Here is a 25,451-nt window from a genome sequence, read left to right on the forward strand (position 1 = left end):
CGACTGCTTACCCGAAGGTCGCGGTATCGAATCCCGGCCGCGGCGGCCACAATTTGAAGGAGGCGATAGGCTAGATCCCCAGTGTACATATATGTAGGTGCACGTTAAAGCACACCAAATGGTCGATATTTCCGGAGCCCTCCACTTCGGTGTCCCTCTAATCATATCGTGGGGTTTTGGAACGCAAAACTCATCAATTATATGAAATATTGGGTGTTCTGTGTCCAGTACTTAAAAGTCTTGAGTAGGCATCATAACTCGACTAGTAATGCCACTAGTAATGAGAAAATGTCTACAGTGGAACGTGATACGCCTAAGATCCTACGTCCAGTACTATCAAGGTGTCAAGATACGAACGTGCATGGAACGCAGCTCTCGAAGGGTCCGCGATTACACTCCGGCGGTGACATTCTTGCCCCACCTTTGCCCGACTGATAAGAAGACCTCCTGCGAAAGAACCTACGCCGCACGGAGACAAAAAAGCGACCATGCGAGTGAGCGTTGCAGAGCGGCTGTGCTGTACGAATGGCTTGTCGACAGCGCTTGATGCAATTGGTACTTTTATTCGGCGTCGCCGCATCGAACGCGCAGGATACTGAGACCGGAACAGATGCCGTAAGTTCACGTTTTCAACGTGCTTAATGTGTTTTCTGCGTGGCTCGCGAAATTAAGATGAACGTTCTTTCCAAGCGTCCCAACTTGTTTTTGTGCTTGCCGACTTGTACGTAAGGTAATGCGGTAACTGCAGCGTTAACACAAAAAGTACTCGCATTTTATGGTCATGTTACCTTACCTTCACCCTTCGTGTTCACGCTGTGGATATTGATTCAATGTTTACACATTTCCTTACCTTGGTTTGTTTTGCTAAATTCAAATCTGTCTATGCCAAAACACAGTCTCCTTTCGTACAGTGCTTCAGTATATGTGGGAAGTGTGTATTTATATTTTCGATACATTGTTTCAATGTGGATACATGTGGTAGCAAGTATTATATTACCACATTTTATTCATACAATTACAAGTGACAGTAATGCAGGCGTCATGCTGTCCAGAATTTTAATGCAACAAAGAAAAGTAAGTGAACGCTATCAACGCTTGAAGAAAACCGATCCTGATTGCTTACTTAAATTGTCTGACGATCTTATAATGAAGAACAAAGACGTGATAAGATAACTGAATGTGAAGTTTCTTTCTTGCTAGATGTGTGACATTTTTGTTCAAATAAGTCATTGTTAACGTTGCTACCTCTTGAACTCGTCAATATTCCCCGTGGTTGGTCGGCTACGCTCTTAATTCGTATCTTCAATCTGATATATTGTAATCATTTCCTACTTTTTAAGTCTATAATTACAGCAATTCAATTGATATCTTAGGTTCATAGTTTGCACGGGGAACGCACAAGTACACCACTATGCATATCAAGCAGAGCACAGAAGTGCCTGTGTGGCATGCAAGCCTGGCAACATATGATAAAATATGGTGTACAAATATCCCAGACATCTAATAACGCTGTCAGAACGTGACTGATTGCATACTTATCTGAGTTATAGGTATCTTGCAGAGCTGGTTGAGACATTGCATACTCGTGTGTGTATATTTCCTACTCATGAAAAATGCATGAAAACTGCATCTGTATTTTTTTCAATCAAAGCTTGGACATTTCTTTCTGCCTTGGCGGTCTTAATATATGATCCTAGGTAATACTAGTTTTTTTCTCCTTCAATGCCGGGTATATATTTTTCTTTCAGGAATGTGTTTGCAGCAGTTTATGAAGTGTTTTTTTTTTACTTGTGCACAAGAGAAGATTATGTAGCGCCACATTTCACTTGTTTGCATATATTTTGCCTGTAGTGCTTCTTAGCCTACTTTCACTTGTAAGAAGTCATTTTACCGGACTGTTTTGCATTTTCTTCTTTTGCTACTTCCCGTGACATACTCCATACAACCAAGCAGTCTCAGGCAAAGCCAAGCCACTTACTTTAACGTCTGGTCTGCTGTCTCTCCCATAAATTGGCCGAATAAAATCTGATTCTGATTTTGATTATAATAGAAGATATTGCAGCGCCACTGACATTCAACGATTTTGTATATTTAGTTATTCAAAGAACACATTTCTTTTGCGATACAAGCATTCTGCTACGCTTTTAGGAGATCCTACAATGTTTCACTCGCTACCGTGCATTAAAAAGTAATATTTCGACTTGCTTACAACGCCAGATATCCAGCGGACATGCTGAAGCATCTGAAGAAATCACAACTTCTCCTCCATTAGAAAAAGGCAAGTTTTATATCTTTATGATACATTACACCGCACAGTCAATGAAACCAACAGGCAGTTAGGCCAAGGAAACATAGGGAACATTATTTGTTGATTTTAACTTTGTGTAGTACTCGCCATATTGGCTATGAGTGGCGCTGGCTAACATTTCCAGTGATTAAACGCACTTACATATCCAACGAAGTGGACGAGGAAGCGCTCCCCGTCGTATCTAAATAGGTAGAGCGTAATTCGGAGGTTGTAGGTTCGGATCCCACCTACGGAAAGGGCGCTTTTTCGTTCACTTTCATTACTTTCGAAGTAGGTCATAATCTTTTGCTACAGATAAAAAAAAACACAAATAATGTCTCTTATGCTGTCCTTCGCTAAATTGTGTGTTGGTTTCATTGGTAGTGTCTAACAAAGAAACGAGCTCCTCTAATAAATCTCCTTGATTGTGCACACAGTTAGAGTAATCTCAATTTTCGCTCCCCTTTTTTTAATCCTTTTGTCCTTTTCTCGTCTTTCTTTCCTTTCCTTGTCCTTTTTTTTTTCTTGTGCTTTTCTTTTACTACAAGTTCTCATTCTTTGTTCTGCTGTTTATAGATCCCCAACTCTTCCGAAACTTCAAGTACAGCATCGTCAAAGGCATCGTCCTAGACTTAAGATGGGACCCGCCAGATGACCTCACAACTGTGTACACTTGCACGGTCATCTGCAAACACGATGAGACTGGACATCAGCATGATTTTAAAGGCGAAGCACCTTCACAGCACATCACCCTATCTCTTCACAAGCCCCTGACGACCTTCGAATGCACAATAGCTGCGTCAACTGGTAAAGATGGCGACGTGCCTGTTGAAGGGTCCTCAATTGCATTCAGCGTCAAAACTGGAGAAATTCGTGAGTGAAAGTTGTGCCAGGTCTGGCTCTGAAGTTCTAAAGCTAATTCGCTTACTACAATCTCACCTTGGTTACTTTTGATGAATCTTGCTATCTGCTATTTATCTGGTGACAAAAATAATTACATTATCATGGAGGCGCGAAATCGTAGTTACTGCGTCTTGGTTTGCTCCCTTTCTATGCAACGCTGCGGACAGTTTATAGAGTGCGTAGCGTGCGATGTGCGGGCATCAATATTTCATATTCTTTAATATATTCATAAATCTCTATCACAGTATTAGCAAATATTTTCGCTAGATGAGCGTTTAAATTCAGATGCTGTGTAATCGCGGTATGAGGGGATAACATTCACGTTTACACAGACGACACAGAAGCAGGTAAACAGCATTTCGCGAGATGCCTGAAGTCTTTTTTGTGCAGTTTTGACTGTGATCAGACAGGTTTAGGGTAGCTTTCATGTGTGTGCCTTCCAATGAGCGAGCACATGTAGAAGTTGTCTTTATGACTTTCTTTTATTATCCTTTCACCTCCAAGAAAATACGAGATCGAATATAAGGAAACCTTTGGTTTTGATTTTCTAGGCTTGTATTGCAATGCGAATGTATGTATGTATGTATGTATGTATGTATGTATGTATGTATGTATGTATGTATGTATGTATGTATGTATGTATGTATGTATGTATGTATGTATGTATGTATGTATGTATGTATGTATGTATGTACGTTAAGCGCCAAACCCTATTTTACTGCGTAAGTAGTGGATTTGCAAGATTACTCTCGTAATTCGGTTTATGTTGATGTTCATACAGATCCCCCAACGGATGTCAAGCTTCTTCAAAGCACTCCCACAAGCCTTACATATTCGTGGTCTGTTGATACTGCCCTCAGTAGCTGGCAGGTTTCAGCAGAGCCAATAGGAGACGACAATTGCGACCTTGATGATGATACAAAAGGGCACGGAGAGATCCAAGATATGACTGTCGTATACAACATCACAGATCTGACACCGGGGTCTGAATACAACGTCTCCATTCGAAACTGTCTCGACTCTTTTTGCAGCTTGCCGACATTTGTTACCGCAGCTACCGATCTTCCGGGTAAGCAGGTTCTCTAACATTTGTTGCTTGCTCTATAACAGGCTGTTTATTTGCATTTACGGCAGCACGCGCAAAATTCCTGAGGACTGTTTACTACACAGCAGAATAATAATTGTAAGTTTTTGCTCATGTGTTGATGGCTGTAGTACTTAAGTTCATTATTCTCATCTAGTTATTTCATTGCCAGCACAATTTATTATCATGGTCTAGAATGCAAGGTGTCTATTCTTTCACTTAGTCCGCTTGTGATGTGTCGGCGTTTTTATAATTGGCTCGGTATTTACTATTTTTCAATCTGAATCAGCTTTGCATAGATAAATCTGGAAGGAACCCTATTTTTTTACTTCGGTATCTCGTAATGGCACTCGCACGTCGGTGTTCATGTACCCTAGTGTATTCTTCGGTTTAGTTTGCGCTTTGTGCTATGACGAAGCGGATCTCAGAGGCCATGTAGGAAGCAGCACGAGGTTGAGAGCTGCTCCGCTAGGAGTCGCAACTATCCCAGCTGTTCAAAAAAAACGTCCGCTCTTTCAACGAGCTCATCCAGTTTTATCTACAATAATTATCCTGGCAGTTAATTGGCCCTTATCTTCAGTAAAGTTATGCTCCGATGTCATGTGTTCAATGTTACTCTCAACTTGTACCAGAACCATTGAATTCGTGACCGCATTACTTTTTAAAACGAATTTTCTGAATATTTGGAAAAGCGGAAATAAGCGTTCGACCGGATGGGCTTGGAGGAGAATCACGAGTGTGAATCGTAGCTCGTGCCACTAATATATTGCCGCATGTAATTTTTTGCTGTTGTTGTTTAGTTTTTTTTTTCCATGGAGAGCGGCACTTCATGTGTCAATGTCGCACTGCTAACCAACTTCTGAATGAGGCATAGCGCTAACACACACGGACGAGGAAGAAACACCCCCGTCCGTGTGTGTTAGCGCTATGCCCCATTCTGAAGCATATAACCAAGATGCCCAAAATGCCAGGTTGACAACCTTTACCGCTAACCAAAGATGCAACATTGCTAACATGTCCGTTCGTCTACCCTTGTGATAACTTAAAAAAAATAAATTTGCAATCAGAAACAAAGAAATGTTAGATGTACAAAACAATACCTCGAGGCGGGAGAAATTTGCATATCTCACAGCAGCATGGCGTTATCACTTGTGAGTTGTGGTTAGAGTGCTTGTGTCCATCTGTTTTTGTTTTTTTTTTTCAACCCCAGGACCAGTCACAGGTCTAAAGACGACATTTGTGAACGATACAGTTCTGGACGCTTGCTGGGACTCTCCGGAGGGCTGCTGGGACTATGATGGTTATACAGTTAAATGCCGAGGCCCCAATACTGGCCAAGAGGCCTCCATTACTGTGGGCAGTGAAGCACACGCCTTATTGCCTCTGCACACGCCAAAGGAGAAGTTCCAATGTTCAATACAGCCGTTCGTTCTGAACTCGGCTGGCCAGCGCAGGAACGCTGCAACACTCGATTTCCAAGTTTCAACGGAAGGACTGTGTGAGTGAAGTTTCGATACTGCAGTTCCCGTTCACCACGTGTGTTCAATTGCACAAGTTAGGCGATACTCTAGATGATCGCGCCACGGACGAGTTATGCAAAAAATAATCACGCAATGAGATCACTCTACGACGTCACAGATCGCCAAAACTTGGCATGTCACGTAGCGTGACGTGACACGATGGTATTATCGCATGATAACGTTGCTTGGTCAAAGTTTGGCCGATCTCTGAGGCTGTGCAAAGCTAGGTAAGGTGTAGAAAGCTTTCGGAAGAGGGTGTGGGGAGGATTAGTACATCGACTGAGAAGCTAAAAAGATTGTTTTCGCCTTTTAGTTGTGTTAGGCGAATGCATAAGGGACGACGTCACTTTTTTATGGAATAAGGAAAGCGAACATGCAATGTCAAAGGTAATCTAGAAAGTATGCGTAATTTTCTTGAAATTGCTCACTTTAAGTAATTCACTACATTAAAAAATTGCAAGGCCAGAAAAGTTATACACTATATTACTCATAACAGCAGAGTACAATTTAATTAGTGCAATTTCACTAGTGTAATTTCATTGCAGCCATGCGTGATCTCTGGCTGTTGCATTTCGATGAAGACGAAACGCTTTAGGCCCTCGTACTTAGGTTCAGGTGTAAGGTAGAGAACACCACATGATATAAATTTGTGGAGTCCTCCACTATGGTGTCCATCATAATCATATCCTGGTTTTGGGCATAAAACCCCAACAATTATAATTATGTTTGATTTCATTGCAGTTCCTCCGAAGGATGTCGAAATCGTTGAGCTCAATGACACAAGCATAACCTTACGGTGGTCTGTGGATCCGGACTCGACCACGTGGAAGCTCAATACTTACAGCATATTGCCGTCAGGCATTCAGCATTACGTCACTCAAGACAGCGGTGAAAACGGTGGTGAAACGGTTACTCACAAAGTGACAAACCTTGCTCCATGGACGCGTTACAACTTTTCCGTTATGAACTGTCACAGCAACTACTGCAGTGAACCTGTTGAGCTGATTGGAGCAACGGATGTAGCAGGTGAGCTCATCGAACTGTGGCAATAGTTCAGAGAAAGACGAAAGCTTGAAGAGACGAAAAATTTCTGGAACAGGGATCCCTGGAACAGGGTGTAGATGGAGCGAACGTATCCACAGATGGTCTTGTCTTCTTCAGGGCAGCTGCATTGAAGAATAGAAGACGGCTTGCCCGAGCGTTGGCTCCGGCGACGCCTCCCGTTCAAGAATATTTCATCTAATTTTGGGTGCTTTCTTCCTTGTTTTTCTTCGCGAATTGAATCTTAAAAAGTTCAAGTAAGCTGCCGAGTTAGCATTTCGAAATAAGTAGATACCAGAGCTTTTTGGTCATTTAAGGTTTTAGTCCAGTTCTATACTCGTATTTTGTTTACCAGGAAGTGTATAGGTATATCGGGACGTGGTATATCTGGACGTGGCTTTGGAGCAGACAAATAAGGCAGAAATACAGTGGAAGAAGATGGCAACATGAAGCGATCAAAAATCCTTGAAACATGGGGTGTCACTTTAGGCAAAATTCTCATCTTTTTCCAATTCTTATCTTTAGTCAAAGTCTTATCTTTTCCAAGGCAGCAGCTGCCCTCCTGAGCGAGTGAATGTCTATGATTCGTGTTCTCTCACCCAACTAATATAGAAGAGAAGGAGTGATCCAGTGCGAATACGGGGAAGTAGGTGGGGGATGAGAAGAAGTATGAAATGTGAACTGTTAATTATTCTTTGACATAACGATGTGAATGTTGTTGCGTTAGTAATGTGTTACTTAAATGTTTGCAGTGCATTGAAAAATTGTGCTATATGTACTCAGGAAACGTCTGTTCTCTTGTTATAACCTGTAAGTTAAGCTATCTCTGCTGCTCAAGCGAGGTAAAGGCCGAGACGGGAGGTTTAAGGCCCCATTTTGCCTTCCCTCAAGGGCGAATTATGTGCCTGTTATTCCCGAATGAAACAGCAGCAACATTTTGTAAAAAAGATATCCATGTTTGTCCTGCATCTCAACATACGCTCTTTCCTTTGTCCTCTTTCAGCCCCATCGAAGCCGCGAAATCTTTCTTGCGTCATCAAAAACGACGTGGACGTTAGTTTTACGTGGGAGAGACCAGAGGAGCCCAACGGCCCTATCGAAGGTTACAGCCTTCGCGTGTACAACCGAGACCAGGAAGAAACGAAGTTGTTCTCTGCACCAGGAAATGCGACCAGTATAACATTGAACTTGACACACGAATTCAATCGCTTCATCGCATTCTTGAAAGCTTACAATGTAGCCGAGCGGAATGGAGAAAAAGTCTACAGCCCCGAATCGGAAGTCGCATTCGAGACTTTCGGCAAAGGTAAGTCCGTGGTAATGTTCTTGGAGGCTAGCGTTATGAATCTATTCTACTTTGGTACGGATGTGGCCTCCATGCTCTTGAGTAACCGTTACTCTCTGTTATACTCATGTGCTTGATTCTCACAGCTTTAAACAGCAATGAGGTTCAAGTTCAGGCTTTGTCCCCAACAGTATATAATAGTTAATACAAATGTAATTTAATACAGCAAGCCCTGTACTAAACTGAAAAAAGTGATATAAACATAAACCTGTGGTTATGGTAAGTCTACAGACAAGTTGAAAAAAAGCTAAGGCAGAGTGGAAAAAACAAGAAAATATAAACCTGTTTAGAAAGACAAAAGTGGCAAAGGCTTATGTAATAAACAATGAACGACAGGTAAAATTAGGAAGCACGGGAGAAATGTAAGGTGCATTATAATTGCTGCACCCATAATTATTATTGCAATCACAATAGTCAGTTGTTAGGATGAAGAGACTTGGTGCATAAAATATTTCTTAGATTGGATTTTTAATGCATGATTTGTTGGTGATAATTGAACGGTATGCACAATGGAATTTCACAGTTTGACTCCCGCAATCATTGTGGTAAACGTATCATATAATTAGGGTGCACTTCCGGTAAAAGATGGCTATCAAGTTCAGAGAACCTAGTAATGGTATTATTTAGAGAATTTTCAACAATTACGAAATAGCATACAGTGAAACCTCGGTGATACGAATCTCACGGGACCACCAAAAATATTTGTATCACCCAAAATTCGTATCACCAGAAAGCATGGAAAATTAGCACGCGACAAAAGAAAGTTGGCGTACATTTTCATTTATTGTCTTTAAGGGCCGCAGCAACGTCAGGAAGAACCCTGAATGATTGTCAGTTAAGTTTTTAGATGTTGGCAATCATACCAGCACTCGTAAATATACGGCCCGTACGCGCGTATTTAATTAATGAACCAGGTGCGTTGTGACCCGCGACAGCAGTAGCCCCTTCTAAATTTTAGTAGGCTTTTTTGCAATGCACCGGAGTACTGCACCGAAAGTGACGAAAGAAGTGCTTTGACGCGATGGCTCAAGGCCACAGAATTACAAAATCACGGTCGTCTGTTATGATTTTGTTATCGCGGAGGTGTAGGGGATGTTTTTTGGAAGATTTATGGCCGTGCCCGCACAATTGCGACCTCAACAGTTGCGCATGTTGACGTTGTGAGGCCTGACTCCTTCGCCAAGACCGTCCTCGCCTTCTTTCGGTCCTCGTACACCTTTCTTAGGATGTCTGATGCAAGAGGCAGGCACGTGTATACACAGTACAACGACAGCAGCCCGCGTCGACGCGTTAAAAAAATGCATGGCGCTGATGTCCTCTGTAATCTGAACGCGAAGGCGCACGGAGGCACATAAAAGCCTCAAAGATTCGCGCACACAATCTCGGAGGCCGTGACGCGTCTCTGAAGGTTTATTCTGACCGTAAGAAAATTGTTTTTCTTACACCGTGATTCTAACGATTTGGCGGTGCGGCGCGCATGCCCACGCTTGCGTTCCCGTGCTCGCACGTGCTTGGCGTGTCTTCCGCGACAGCGCGGACAGCACCTCTTCGTACCTGAGCGGTAGCATACGTTCGTATCAAACGTCGCTAGGTGAAAATCGGTTCGCAACAACCGTACTCCATTACATTGCAGGCCAATGGGCCTTGGCCGGGACGAACGAAAAATTCGTATCACCCCGAAATTCGTATGAGCTGTGATCGTATCACCGAGGTTTCACTGTATATGCCTATTGATAGCTTATGGTAAAGGAGCTGATGAAGAGATTGAATATTTCAACTGCATTCAATATGAAATGGCTGAAGGTCATGTGACTAAGAGCCAGACATAGTCACTCACAACGTAAAAAATAAACTGACAGGCCAATAGATTCCCACGTTTCTTTTAGACACAGTAAGTAAACGCGAGTTTCGTCAGACGAGCACGCACATTTTTTTTTAGTTCAAGTGCGAAATCAACTGTAGTACTGCATTGCAGGTCCTGTGCCTCCACGCCCCAAAGCTGTGGAAGTAACTCATCGCGGAGCCAAGCTATCTTGGGAATATCCGAAAGATCCTAGACACCACATCGCACACTTCACCGTAAATGTCGACGGCCAGCAGAGAGTGCTAACTACAGAGCCTCAACTGACTCTCGAGAAATTGGTCGCATGGAAGCCCTACAAGATAGGTGTCGCATCTTGCGTAAACGAGACCTATTGTGGTCAGGAGGGCACGCTGCTGATACATACAGACTTCGATGGTAAGACACCTATAAGCTTAAAGACCATAGTCTTCCATAAAACGTAGTCCTTCATAAAACAAGTAAAAATTTCCAATAAAGAAAGGAGACACGATTTGCCCAATGCTATTTACCACGTCAAGTACGTGGCCAGGAATTTTTAAGGGGGAGGGGGCACTTTCTGAAGGTTTTATTTACCATTCAAGAAAAACGATTTTCATTTATATTCGGTAAAACACCCCCTCCATCAAAATCTCGGGGGCGGGGGTGTGTTAGGCTCCTCCCCCCGGCTACGGGCCTGCACCACGTGCTTAGAGGACGTTTTCAGCGCCCTAGATTGGGAAGAGTTGGGGATACGAGTTAATGGGGATTACCTTAGTGACCTGCGATTCGCTGATGACGTTGCATTGATCAGTAACTCAGGGGACGAATTGCAACTCATAATTACTGAATTGGACAAGGAAAGCCGAACGGTAGGTGTGAAAATTAACAGGCAGGAAACCAAAGTAATGTGAAACAGTGTCGAAAGAGAACAGGGCTTTGCGATTCCTAGTGAGGCAACGGAAGTGGTAAAGGAATACGTCTACTCAGGACATGTAGTGACCGCGGAGCCGAACCATGAGACTGCAGTGTTTAGAACAATAAGAATGGGGTGAAGCACATTCGGCAATCGTTCTCAAATCATGAGTGGTAGTTTGCCACTATCCTTCAAGAGGACGGTATATAACAGCTGCACCTTACAGGTACTTACCTGCGGAGCAGAAACCTGTAGGCTTACAAAGAGAGTTCAACTTAAGTTAAGGACGACGCAGGGAGCAATGGAAAGCGAAATTATAGGTGTAACTTTAAGGAACAAGAAGAGAGCAGAGTGGGTCAGGGAACAAACGAGTGTTAAGGGCATCTTAGTCGAAATCAAGAAAAAATGGTCATGGGCAGGGCATGCAGCGCGTAGGCAAGATAACCACTGCTCATTAAGAGTAACCGACAGGATTCCAAAAGAAGGCAAGCGCTCGAGGGGAGGCAGAAACTTAGGTGGGTAGATTAGATTAAGAAGTTTGTAGGTATAACGTGGCAGCAGAAAGCACAGGACCGGGTTGATTGGCAGAACATGGCAGAGGCCTTTGCCCTGCAGTGAGCGTTGCCTGGCCGATGATGATGATGATGATGCTGATGATGATAAAGCTTAAGAAATAACTCAAATTGAAGGGCACAATAAACAATGTATGAGAAGAAGCGTACGGCGCGGGCGCACTCTAACAACTGGGTTAAATAACTGAAAAACGAAAATAGACCCTAGGAGCGAATCATATTCGACTGTCCGCAAATGTGTCAAATTAGCGCAACATAATTCTAAAGCACTTATTATTGCCTTCCGAAAAAATAAAGTGAAATAATGCTGTTTTGTGCGAGTTTTAGTAATTTAATTAGCGTGTAATTAAACATTTAATTATTGTGCTGTTAGTAATCTTTCATTTTTGGAAAAAAAAGTAATGAAATCGTAGGTTCGAAATGCATGCGCGATTTGCTTCTGGTTGTATTGGTTTCGAACAACGAAGTATAATATTTTTAACGTTGGTGCTTGAACGCGTCACGTCGAATGACCAGTTGAACATTGCAGTGCCTTAACCAAAGTGATCGGCTGCAGTCATATACAGCTCAATGAGGTTAAGTCAAGACCCACTGACAATGCGCAAGGTTAAATTGATCCTATGCGCAATGTATCTTGCTCTTTCTCGGTCACTTGTCCAAAAATAGGTTGCGTCCGCACATGTGGACACTGTGCCTTAAGTGGTTATAAGCAAGAAGTGGTAATAAGCTTTCTTTGCGCAAAACTACAAGTACTGGACATGGCAAGAACAGACACGTACAGAACACCTCAGCAGTATGTGTATTTTTTCGCCGTGTCCAGTTTTTTTTTTTTGTAGTTTTGAACAAAACATTGTTGGTCATGTTTAACCAACTAGCCCATTCTCAGGTTTTCACTTAAAGGAGCACTGAAGTGAAACATTAAATTTGGTTAGACTGATTACTTATACTCTGAAAACTCTGGTGTCGTTAATTTAACCACGATTGGTTCATTATTAGATTAGAAAGTCTGTGTTAAAATTTTCACTTTTAAACTGCCCGCCGAAATCATCGCTGGGGAAGTCACGGATTTCAAATTGTTCTTATTTTTTTTTTGTTTTTGACCACACTGGCTCAACAAATTTTTTTGAAATTTGGAGTGTTAAGTCTGTGGCTCCCTCAGAGACAATGTACTTTATTTTTACCGATTAGGAACTGGGTAAGGTTTACTACGCCCACAGTACTTATGATGTCATGGCGGCTGGGGCGGGGACTTCAACGTGGCGTCACCACGCTCATTTTCACTTTGCGCAATTTCTCGCTAATCAAGCGCCTTACAGCTAGCGGGATGTTTTTAGTATCACGAAATAGTAAGTTACTAATACGAGAAAAAATCGTCTTTCTCTTTAGTGAGACTTTAAGAAGTGGTAACTAAATACATGAAACTTATGGCAATTTCACCTCTGTTCCCTTACAGCGCCCTCCAAGCCATTGAACCTTACTATCGGTTCAACGGGCACCAACTGGATTTTTGCACGGTGGGAGGAGCCGGATGTTCTTAACGGACCACTGAGCGGCTACAATGTGAGCTTCAAAGACGACGCTACGCATTTCGAAGTGACCACCACGCAGTTGTCTTACAACTACACGGGCGCCATTCCAGAGAGCACATACGAAGTGTCCGTGTACGCATTCAACGAGGAGAATGGAGCTACAAAACGCGGGCCGGCAACTACCCTGCTCACTTCCCGGAAGGAAGACTGTAAGTGCTGCATCTTGTTGAACGAGCAAATCTGAAGTTGGGCTATACGCGAAATAATTGGCAAGCTGCGAATGCGTCTTAGAGCATCTCCAAAGGGTCCCTAAGCCACATCCGATAATATTTTAACATTTCAAGTGAACGTGCGCATTAAGTTCAAGATGCCGTCACGAGAAACAGTGGCAAACACGGAAGCGCTACGAGCCGCGGGCGCGATCCTAAGAAACAATCCCTCCTGCTCTCCGGTCCTTTCGGTAATTCCCAGCTTTGGCCGTGACGTCAACATTCACGTCTGGTCATGTCATCCACAAGGAGAACCTCCTAGTCTCCTCGCAGGTACGCATGCTCGCCGCTCTTCCTCCTCGCACGGCGAGGAGGAGGGACGTGCCGAATAACGGAGCTTAGCGAACGAAAGAGCCAAAAGAGAGGGGCCGCATTTGGATCATCAAACGCGTGTGTAGTTCCGCCATTACGGCAGTGTTTCGAAAAATTCTCGCGGCTGTGTGTTTGTTGAAGACTCGTGAACAACTGCTGCCCCCAAACTAAATTTCGACCTCTGGATGGTTTAGGGGACCTTTAAAACAGCGCACATTACGGCAGGGAGTGAATTTCATTTGATACTACGAACACAACCTATATGCTGACCATCTTTCACCCATGTGACCACTTCACGTAGGACGTCATAAGGCAATCATTCTGAAAATTAAAAAAACCAACAGTAATCATAAAAACGCCTTCTGACGCGATATGTAAGGTGGTCGCATGGGTAACGGGTTGTCGGTATGTATAGTTGTAAGTGTGCTGGTAGAAACAAGTAAAATTTAGCTGCGAGTTCAGCGTTGTGGTCTTTCCTTCAATATCATCCTGTCCATGAACGCGTCTTAATTCCGAGCCCTTCTGCAGTTCTAGGCAACTGATCTTAAGCCGAAAGCCTTACATGCATCATCGGGTGCGAAAATTGACCGTAGGCGCCGTCGGTATCAACGTCACTGATGCCAAAAATGTCATCACGTGGTGACGTCAGATATTTGAAAAATTGTGCCGTCACCATGACGTCACTATGACGACAAATAATGTGGCGTGACATCATGACGTCCTCACGTGATATCGTCGCTTGCTGAAAGATGGGCCTATCACAATGGCAGTGCAAAACCACGTTAGGTGCAGAAAGCTTTCAGAGAGGAGCAGGGGAGGATCAATACGTCGACTGAAAATTAAAAAAAAAAAGAAAATGGCTTTCGCATTCGAGTCGGCAGTGCATGAGGGACCCTGTGAGTTTTAGGTGAACGCGTATAACCACACTGTACTGTGCACGGATACTGTGATTCATCTTCACTACTGCTTTCTCTTTAATGATTTCTCGATAATATTCAAGCTCAATTCTATATCACTGTGCAAAATTATCATAATTAATTCACAATTTATCTAATCAATGCCCGCCAGAACTGCACTTAGTGTGTCGTGTGCGCAGTAAGCTCGATATTGGTAGTGCTTTATGTGACGTCAATGTAATAATCATTTTTCTCAGCTCTGAGCATGGCAACTCTTGCAACAACGAGAATTCTATTGGCCTCACTTGGAGCTGTCACGGTGGCCCTCGTAGTGGTGGCTTTCGTACTTCACAAGAAGTGCCCTATAACAAGGTGAGTAAACCAAACGCGTGACGTACCTGATCACCACTGACATTGTCGGTATTACTATTACAGCACATTATATAGCACAATCACTTACCAGAGAAGAACGTAAAAAACAATGGGTACACACCTGTCAGATTTTGCCCAGAGACATTGGCCCAAAGGTATTCTTTTGTTGTTGCTTTTTTTTCTTGCCTGACTAACGTCACGTTTCGGTTTCACGCTATGTCTGACTCGCCAATTCAATCTCATATTTCAATGGGCTTACTTAACTTACGTAATTTCATACAACATCACTGCATGTACAGAAATCATCAAATTTTACGGTTGATATGCAAATATGGTGCCATTGAGGTGAGCTTAAGTTGCAGCGCTCGTGAGCCGCTTCTGTGGCTACGCATAATGAAACCTTCGGCCATTACCGTAAGGAAGGACTGAAGTACCGACCCCCTCACAAGTCACTGAATGAGGCCCAGTCGACAACATGGCGATTATTACAGACACGCACATTCCGCCCACACTCCCTCTAAGTGAGATATACCCAGATGTTTATACACAAAGACGGGGATAAAATAAAGGCAGGGAGGTTAACGAGAGCTAAGTCAGGTAGGCTACCCTGCACTGGGGGAGGGGGAAGCAAGGTATAGAGAAGGAGAGAAAGGTCAATGCATAGTGGGCGGGGCTGCTCACGCCGACCTCCACCACATTTTGTTATTTATTTATTTACTCATTTATTTATTTATTATTTATTTATTTATTTATTTATTTATTTATTTACTTATTTATTTATTCATTTATTTATTTACAATATTGCCAGCCCTGAGGTAGGGTTCATAGCGGGATGCTATTGATACCAGTACATATCAAAATACCAATGCAAACAAATCTTGAAAAAGACATGATTCGTAAATCAAGAATGGAAGTACAAACAAGAAACAAAGTACTAAGTGCAAAGCAAAAAAAAAATACGTAGCAATAAAAATACTTCCCATACTATTTTCAATAAACGCATGAAAGTGATCCACATCGTCCACTTCAACCCATGTACTATCAAGCTCGTTCCGCTCAACTGCCTAGCGAGGAAAAAATGAGTACTTCAAAAACACTGTTTTTTTGTTTTTTTTTTTTGAAAAGGAAGTAAAGTGAGAAGATTTGTGTGTCTTGTGGCGTAACCAGAAGAAAGCGCGACATATCACATATCAACCCTACATTTAAAATCACCACGCCCGGGCAGTGGGAGGCCATGCTGCTCAGCGCATGCCCGGAGGGCTTACTCTGTGCAATCCGACTGACTAAACACGCTGCCAAGATTGAAGGTCGGGCCGACGCCTTAGAAAGGGAAGAGGGGGAGGGGGGGCAAGGGGCTTTACTAGGGCTAGTTCCCCATCATTTGCCTCCCTTTACCCTAGCAAGAAGTTACAATAAAAATTTCTCACTCTCTTTTGATTACTGCACAACACGTAAAATAAATATAACACAAACCAGCTTCCACGGCTACATTTCGCATGGCCGCGAAATATTCAACAACATGTAATTTCCCCACAGGAAAAAGTGCAATAGAATGATTATGAAGTACAAGTCAGCCCATTTGCGACATAAATTGCTTGTATGCACGTAAATTTCTCAAAGTAAGAGTAACTGCGGCAAACAGTCTTTCTTTTGTAAAACTGGATGGGAATACATAGTATTGCTCTGAAGTGCTTCCACGTCTACGTCGCAATCAACAAATATTTTTTGTTTCCTGTTTTTGTTTTCTCTTGCAGGGAGCCGAGTATTGAGAAAAATGTTCGGAGTGAAAGGAGGCGCTGGAACTTGAGTACGGACCAGCTATAAATGGAAGTGTCAGAGGATGACCTTTACAAAAGCGTGCTATAATGAATAAACATCGACATTACTTCGTGTCGAAAGATTCAACAATGGCAGATCTTGTTGTTCCTTTTTTTTTTCATTTTTGAGCGGCGAAGCAGATTGCACTACGAGACGTTGATCAAATGTCTCTTTTCTGAAAAGTCGCTGAATAACGCTTGGTGCACCTTCAGAAAAACCATCGAATTTCGGTGATTTATTCATTGCCCTAAAGCCCTTTTAGTACAAAAGTGGCATCTTCCCCCCTCCCCCGAAAAAAACAAACAATTCTGACTATGCCCCTGATCTTCTGGTTAACGTTCTGGTCTTTCCTTACATTTCTCTCCCTCTCTCTCTCGCTCTCAGGCGGTGTGTGTACGTGTCATACTTCATTACGTTACATTTTGGTGTGGAATATCAATTTGCTGAAGGCTGCTATGTCAAAAGTATAATTCTCATTTTCGTGAATTCAGTAAAACCAATTATAAATTGCGCATGTACTTCGCGCCGGAGATTTGATTCCTCTTGTACAGAGAAACTACACGACCGACTTAGAATAAATAGATGTTTTGTTACCCTTTCAATTTTACGAAAGTGCGAAAATCAATACACTGCCATATTTTTTTTTTCTTGTGATAGCATGTCCTGTGCCTCCGAATGAAGTTATATAGGATTTAGACATATAAGCAGTCTTCTATAAGTCGCACCTGAAGGGGATATAAGCTGTTAGCAGGTTTCCCCAGTAGGACGCTCTTGCGGGCTAGTTGGTTATACATTGAGTATTGTTGAAACCTTGCAAAAAACATATGAGAGCAGGCGAAAGCAATGAATACGACACCATGGGCGCAGACTGCGAACTGTTTAAAACGTAAATATATAGTGATTATTTTTGAACTGACCTATTTTAAATGGCTGCAATTTTGCTAAAAATTGCCCAATTTTAATGCGGTTTACGGCAAAACATTCAGGAAGCACGAAAATGTGATGGCATATCCCGTTTATTTGATGTGCAACGCCGAAGAAAAGAATGAATTAGAAATAGCGAAAAACGCGAAATGGACCTTTTTCAGAAGGGTAGTCTGCGCATGCGCGGCGGCGGTGACGACACGCGCGCCATGTTTTTTGAGGGTCAAAGCGTGGCGGCAGGAGCGAACTGAACGCCACCTGGCGTGGAAGATTTGCAAATTTTCCCTAAAAATACCAGGCCTCCGAGAATGTCTACCGGCACGCGGCGGGCAACTTCGGAGGCCATGGACCCTCAGTTTCGATTTCAGCGATCTCCACTAGAGGCGCTGTTCAGACCTGAAAAAGGCCCATTCTACACAAGGAGGGACGGCTAGTCCGGCGCAACGCTCACGTCAGGCAGCGGCGGCGGAAGTTGGCGAAACCAGGCTCATCACCGAAAACCTAGCGCTCAATACTCCTACGTGCGCTGCACCGCGTCGCCATGACGCATGCGCATTAACGCGCGCCCGACTCCCTCTTCTATAGAGAACTTCGCAATACGTCGGGGTTGTCGTTATTTCTTACTTAGTCTTTTTTACGTTACTCTTGAAAAAACGGGACGGATCACTAGATTTTCCTCCTTCATGAATGTTTTGGCGAAAACCGCATTAAAATGAGATAACTTGTAAAAAAAAAATTAAAAAATACAGTCTAATAAAATAGGTCAGTTTTAAAAGAATCACCCTGTATGACGGTAGCGAAGCTTTCATAGAAGGCCATACATTCACAAAATGGCGTCTCATGAGTTGTTCGTGGGGCTCAGCGCCATCTTTGTGAGGAGGGAACAATGCCGGCGGAACAAAAAATAAAGCGGATGTGACACAATAGTTGGTAAACAAGTGACGTCATTTTGTTGGTACTAGCACGAAATTTGATCTAAAAATTGTTTTCGTAGGCAACTGATCGCCAAGAACTCCCGCTAAGGCGAGCCGACGAGTCCTTGACGAGTGCGCTTCAAGTGAACGCCAGCTAAACTAATGTCGACTCGCGGCTAGTCAGTGGTTTTTAAGTGCACTGACGTTTATTTCGCCTCGATTTTACTAGGAAACTTATTCTTGGCACTTTTCATCGACATTCGTGGCATCTTCCGCAGCAAACAGCAGTTTACCTGTCATGTTTGCAGCGATGCTTACTTGTTTCGCACGCTCTTTGCTTGCGTGCTTCATTTCTAACAAGAAGAAATGACGCCTAGTCACACCAAAATTATATTTCAGTTTTAATAAATGGTAACAATAAGGCAATTTTATTACACAGTACACAGTGAGCACCAAGTGTGGCAATAAGCACAAAAATTGCGTGCGCACTACGTGCTCTATGTTTTGCGTTATGCTCCCATAAGTCACCCTTATGTGCAACGTGCACAAGAATGCGAATTGTAACGCGGTAGATAACTTAGTGATCTGCTCACCGATGACAGGAATAATAGTAGGCACTGCGTGTTCACGAAGAAAACCGGGCGGTAGAATTACTGATTCGTGAAAATCCAGCCAGCACACCACTCCGAACCGTTGCCCCGGCGTCTTATCTAGAAGACATGGGTCGCCAGCCGTAGCACGTGTGTCGCTATTGCATTTTTGCACAGCACGTCGTTTCTGCGGGTGCCGAGGCAAGCGTTCGACGTTGAATGTTATCCGCATCGTCTCGTTGCCCCTGTTACAAAGCAAATGCGAGGGTCCTGGGCCAGCTGTCTCCAAACGAGTTTTCCTGCTTCTTGGACTCCCCCCCCCCCCCCCCCCCCCCAGTTCGGAGAACGGATTAGACACCTACACCTGCTGTCTTTCCCTGAACTGAGCGCTTCGGTGGGGAGCTGGCTGCTACACGCGGGACCCCTCCGTGGGACGCGTATTTGCATCGAGTGTGCTTTTGGCTAAGGCTGGTGCCTTTGTTCGTAAAAGGATTACCAGTTCCCCGAGGTGGCATTGTCTCCCCCCCCCCCCTTCCGAACTGGTCGGACGTGAAGAGTGAGAGGGCAGTGGTCTCTGGAGTGCCATCCTGGGGACGGTGACCTATGTGCCGAAGAGACGGACCCTCCAAAGGCATGCACGTTTGTGATTGGACATTTGCCGCATAAGGAGCTATAGTTGTGCAGCTCCAAAGGCATGCACGTTTGTGATTGGACGTTTGCCGCATAAGGAGTTTCCCTGTCTTTGTATTGAAGCGTATTTAAGGAGCAGCAGAGCGTCTGCTCGGCACGGATCGATCGGACTAGATGTCGTTCTGACGATCCTGTCCTCTATGATGTTGTAAATAAACCTCTGTTAAGTTTTCCTCAACGTCGGTCTCTCTGCCTCGGCTTCCTGCTGTTCCGGACGTCCCTGGGCCTGCGGTACGACTCCCGCCCCTCAGCTCCACGCTACCCCCTGGGTCCACATCGGACAACGTCCCCGTTCGTAACAACTGGTTGCAGCGGTGGGATGGATCCGAATACCCACTCGTAACAACTGGATGGCAGCGACGGGATTCTGCTCACGCCAAGTCGCGACAAGCTCGGGCCAGCATCGGGATCGTCTCCGCCGAGATCATGGCTGCAGGGTGTGGTGAGTGCTTGACTTTTCTTCACTGAGATTTTACCAGGCTTTGTCTCGAAAGGTGGTAATTTTGGGTAACTACTCTACGTTGACCTGTGCATGGGAACGTAGCGTCTTAGTAGTAGTGAAGTTAGCAGCACTTGCAGCAACCATGAATCTGAAGGCACTGAAAAAACCGCTTTTGCTAGAGTTAGCTAAAAGTTTGGGTTTGGATGTTCGAGAACAAATGAGAAAGCCAGAGATTATCGAGGCTATTGAGAACCTTGAGGCAGACGACGACGAGCTCTCAGAATGTCTAGAGCTGATTGAGGAAGAAAAAAAAGAAAAGCTAAGGCGCGAAGAAGAAGAAAGAAATCAGAGGCGCGAAGCGGAAGAAAGAAATGAGAGGCTGAAGCGCGAAAAGCGAGAGGCAGAGGAACGCGAAAGGCGCGAAGAGAGGCAGGCTCGGGAGCGAGAACATGCTCTCAAAATGAAAACACTTGATCGTGAAATTCAGGCAATTAAGTGGCAACTGGCACAACGGCAACTCAGGATTCTCGAGATAGACGAGGACATTGTGTCTTTTCTCGTTAGGTTTGAAAAGGTCTGCGAAGATGTTGGTGTTAACCGAGACCTTTGGTTGGAGAGGCTTGTCACGTTGCTGCCACGCCAAATTGCATGCGTTTTGGAGCGCTTATCCACGGAGGAAGCGCAAGACTTTGATAAGGCCAAAGATGCCTTGTTGCGCCACTTAGGTGTTTCAGGTCCTGCTGACTGCGAAAATCGGGGCAACAAAGTCAGCGCTGAAGCGCTTGAGGAGGACGCGCGCTGTAGAGCGCTTGAAGCTGAGAACTGTCGCCAGGCGTTAGAGGCCGAAGCCCGTAGTAAGGCGCTTGAGGACGCCAGGGCACTAGAGAAGGAAGCGCGTCACAGAGCGCGAGAACAAGAAGCACTTCGCGTGGCGCAAGAGGCCGAGGCGCTCCGCAAGGCGCGTGAGGATGAATCGCGTCGAAAAGCGCTAGATGAGGAAGCGCGAGAACAAGAAGCACTTCGTGTGGCGCGAGAGACAGAGGCGCTACGCAAAGCGCGTGAGATTGAAGAGTGTCAAAGGCGCGAAGAGCAGGAGGCCGACTTCGAAGGCCAGAGAAAAGGGGCTATCCACGAAAGCGATAGCACGCCCGAAGCTGAAGAGACATCTCAGGGCGAGCTGGCTGACTTAGAGAGTGTCGGGACTACCGTTAGGTCAGACTCAGAGATACCTAGTAACGGCCCAGAGGACAAGTCAGTTCAGCCGCCTAAAGTGTTGGCAGCGAATGTCGCAGGCAGCGCACTTGAGAGTACTAGTGCCGAGACTATGAGCGCTGCGAGCCGTTCGGTAAGAAAAAGGCGCCGGCGCAAACGAAAGGCGAAGAAAAAAGAGACCAGTGGCGGTAAGCGTGCTAGGGCGCTAGCTCGACGCGACGAAATCCCGAAAAGGCGTGCTAGGACAAGTTCCAAGTTGAGAGTCCCGCGGAAATCTAGATCGGACGTGAGGCGCGTCGCGAAAAAACGAATTTCAGGGAAATTCAGACGCCAAAGTCACCACCTGATCTCATCCTTTTCACGACCTAGTCGAGGCAGGAGCGCAGGGAAATGTCGCGTACGCCGGAATCGTGACAAAGGCTGTCCCTCACCGTGGTTAAAGGCTAACGGCTTAACCCGGAGGGGCACAATGGGCAAGCGATGCCCTTTGTCAGAATCGAGAGGCCTCGGGTCAAAAGTCACCGCTACTGAGCGCGTCGGACAGGTTTGTTCTTTGTTCATTTGTCGAGACCGGACCCCTCGAAATCTGTGGCATGCGCGTCTCCCCAGAGTTCGTCTGAAAGGGCGCGTTTGGAGACACCCTGGGATAACCGCAGCATAAAGATGAATTGACATCTTGAAAGAAGTTAGTGTGTTAATGTGTACTAACGAATTGAGGAGTGAAATTTTGTAATTTGTCACTTTCCTCCTCATTGTAGCAGACTTTGAGATGTTTGTTTGGTTATTTGTTTGTTTTGTTAATGTTTCTTTTTCATGACCGTTAACGCTATAGTGTAAAGAGCTGTAAATTGTTTTACGGAGATGTAGGCTGAGTTGAAAGCCTCCGTTTTAAGTAGTTTTGTTTCGACAGCTGGAAACATAGCTTTTAGCGCTCGAGTAGAGGAGAGCTGTTCGTAGTGGTTTACAGAGATGAAGGCGGAATGTTAAAAGCCTCTGTTTAACGTACTACTGATTTGTTTTTCGTTACGTGTTAGTATGCGCGTCAGTGTAATTTTAGTTTCTCCTTGTTTTGTGTTAAACGCGTGAGTTTGATTTTCAGTTTATTTCGTTTTGTGTTAAGCGCGTGAGTTTGATTTTCAGTTTTATTTCGTATTTAGTTTGCAGCGTTTTGTTTTCTTAATGTAGTACTCATTTGCCAAGTGCAATGAGTAAAAGGGTTTTAGCCGAAGGCTAGGGTTGTGTGCGATTCAGGGAACTTGATGGCATCGGGTACTCTGGCTTGGTATTTAGGTTAATTTTTTTTGTGACAGGTTTACAATTGCTTTTTTTTTTGTTGTTGTGGTCGTGCTTCATCACGACATGTGTTTGTGGATTTGAGCAGCCTATTTCAGGTTTGGTTGTTGGAATTGCTGCTGCTATTGTAATTGAGAACAGGTCATTTTGTTTGGAGTAAAAGCCTGGTGGGTCTCAGGGAGAGAGTACGGGCGCTTGCCTGCTTGGCGGTTGTGGTTCTCGCGTGGTTGACACAGGTGCTGTCTTTCGAGAAGGAATGTTGGCCAGCAGAGCGAGAAGCTTTTCTCCGAACTTGGACGACGCTACCAGATGTTCGAGATCACCGGAGGTGGCGGAGGAATGTAGCAGAGCAGCATCGCGTTGTGTACGGCTTCAGCACATCAGCATTGTCTTCATCGACCTCTCCCCACAAAGGTGATTGACCTTTGTACGTCGAGGTCTCGGCCTGCCGCCGGGGAAGCTGTTACAAAGCAAATGCGAGGGTCCTGGGCCAGCTGTCTCCAAACGAGTTTTCCTGCTTCTTGGACTCCCCCCCCCCCCCCCCCAAGTTCGGAGAACGGATTAGACACCTACACCTGCTGTCTTTCCCTGAACTGAGCGCTTCGGTGGGGAGCTGGCTGCTACACGCGGGACCCCTCCGTGGGACGCGTATTTGCATCGAGTGTGCTTTTGGCTAAGGCTGGTGCCTTTGTTCGTAAAAGGATTACCAGTTCCCCGAGGTGGCATTGTCTCCCCCCCCCCCCTTCCGAACTGGTCGGACGTGAAGAGTGAGAGGGCAGTGGTCTCTGGAGTGCCATCCTGGGGACGGTGACCTATGTGCCGAAGAGACGGACCCTCCAAAGGCATGCACGTTTGTGATTGGACATTTGCCGCATAAGGAGCTATAGTTGTGCAGCTCCAAAGGCATGCACGTTTGTGATTGGACGTTTGCCGCATAAGGAGTTTCCCTGTCTTTGTATTGAAGCGTATTTAAGGAGCAGCAGAGCGTCTGCTCGGCACGGATCGATCGGACTAGATGTCGTTCTGACGATCCTGTCCTCTATGATGTTGTAAATAAACCTCTGTTAAGTTTTCCTCAACGTCGGTCTCTCTGCCTCGGCTTCCTGCTGTTCCGGACGTCCCTGGGCCTGCGGTACGACTCCTGCCGCTCAGCTCCACGCTACCCCCCCGAGTCCGCGTCGGCCAACGTCGCCGCTCGTAACACCCCTTGGACGCCGTCCTCAGCACGTTTACCAACGATAAAACGCACCTCGCAACTCTGTGCACAGCAAAAATTAAATTCTCACCACCAAAATTCAGAGAACGTTTATTGCGAACGTGCCCAAGCAAACGCTGTGAGCGTATCGGACATGTTTACGTTAAGGGTTCCTGCAAGCGGATCTCACCAAGCCGTTACTTCAAGTTAAGAAACCATTTTTGCACATTCATTCACCTCCTTAGTACAGTGATTACGCTGCTCTGCTACTGAACTGAAGGTCTAGGGTCTGATCCCGGCCGCGGCGGTCGCATTTCGATGGAGGCGAAATGCTAGAGGCCAGGGGCGTAGCCACGTTAGGGCACACCGGGCCCGTGCCCCCCCCCCCCCCCCGAAATTTTTTTTTGCCATAGCATACAGAGCAGAAAATGACATTCGACCACATCTGCCTGCTCGTCCCAACTACAGATCAAGGAGGTGCCCCCCCCCCCCCCCCGAAAAAAATTTCTGCCTACGCCCCTGCTAGAGGCCCGTGTAATGTGCGATGTCCGTGCACTTTGAATAACGCCGGATGGTCGAAATTTCCGGAGCCCTCCATTACAGCGTTCTTCGTAATCATATCGTGGGTTTGACACGCAAAACCCCTGAAATAGCTATTTTATGTTGTCACTTTCAACTCACAGTAAAAAGCTTCGAAAAAAAAAACATTTTGGTGCCATAGCCTGGCTCCCTAGTGACGGCACCAATGGTTAGACATGGCCGCATAACTCAGCAAACGGTATTAACAGTGACAAACGGAACAGGTATAAATACACATACTACATTTCACATGTCATATTTAGAGATAACGAAAAACATACATTATTTGTCAAGCTGTACCACTATCCGTTAACATACAACGCTTCATGACCCCAGAAAATTTGTGTGCTGCTTTCAGACCAGTCGGTACGGCATTTCAAATAAGAGGGCCATGAAATGCTTTTAATGTTCGACCATGCGATATAACTATTATTATATTTCTGCACACGCGTCTGAGACGCGATCAGTCAAGCTTTCACAACCGCCGCGCTACAAGACCGACAAACGTACTGCGCATATACAGCACATTCTTATCGGAATGGCGCGTTGTCATGGCGACAATCGGGAAAGCCACGTGGAAACGTCAGGCGCGGTTGTTCGTTTCCGTGTCTGGTTTTGTCGCCGGCCGTTTCCGATAGGAATCGCCGCTTAGCCGAGGCAGCGGACGCGTGGATGTTTTCCGTCGACAAAGGTGTGGCTGTGCCTCGAACTGTTGTGGATACGTCTACCCTCGTAAGGCTACTTCCATGCAATTTAACACAGAGGTAAGTTAGTTGCGTGCACCGTTGTAACGCCAACCCGACACTTAGTTTCGTCGTAGCTCCCAGTTACTTAGAAGGGAAGGTCGAATTTGTTATGAAGCAATTCTATCCCGTTACTTGTGGATTGGAATCTCGCACGCGAGTATCTAACAAGCAGCTTGTTTCTTG

General features: G+C 45.1%; 3 protein-coding genes across 6 annotated transcripts in view; 2 read left to right on the forward strand and 1 right to left on the reverse strand.

Annotated features, from left to right (window-relative positions):
• Positions 1-25,451, reverse strand: part of LOC119401555 (tryptophan--tRNA ligase, cytoplasmic) — a 434,281-nt gene that overhangs the window by 5,611 nt on the left and 403,219 nt on the right. The gene's annotated exons all lie outside the window — the stretch shown is intronic.
• LOC119401551 (tyrosine-protein phosphatase Lar) lies at positions 2,868-16,780 on the forward strand. The gene is made up of 9 exons (XM_037668444.2): positions 2,868-3,160; positions 3,972-4,259; positions 5,485-5,772; positions 6,536-6,820; positions 7,839-8,141; positions 10,156-10,419; positions 12,941-13,225; positions 14,751-14,865; positions 16,620-16,780. Exons 2-9 carry the CDS (start codon positions 4,136-4,138, stop codon positions 16,687-16,689), a joined length of 1,734 nt encoding a protein of 577 aa, XP_037524372.2. The 5' UTR covers positions 2,868-3,160; positions 3,972-4,135; the 3' UTR covers positions 16,690-16,780.
• LOC119401552 (uncharacterized) overlaps positions 25,080-25,451 on the forward strand; it is a 40,772-nt gene continuing 40,400 nt past the window's right edge. For 2 of the 4 annotated variants that reach the window (XM_037668449.2, XM_049418789.1), the window contains exon 1: positions 25,080-25,286. The gene's annotated coding sequence lies outside the window, so the exon portion shown is untranslated. The remainder of the gene's footprint in view (positions 25,287-25,451) is intronic. The other 2 variants (XM_049418788.1, XM_037668445.2) reach the window with 2 other exon arrangements.

The sequence above is a fragment of the Rhipicephalus sanguineus genome, chromosome 8 (genome assembly GCF_013339695.2).
Source record: "Rhipicephalus sanguineus isolate Rsan-2018 chromosome 8, BIME_Rsan_1.4, whole genome shotgun sequence".
Taxonomy (NCBI): domain Eukaryota; kingdom Metazoa; phylum Arthropoda; class Arachnida; order Ixodida; family Ixodidae; genus Rhipicephalus; species Rhipicephalus sanguineus.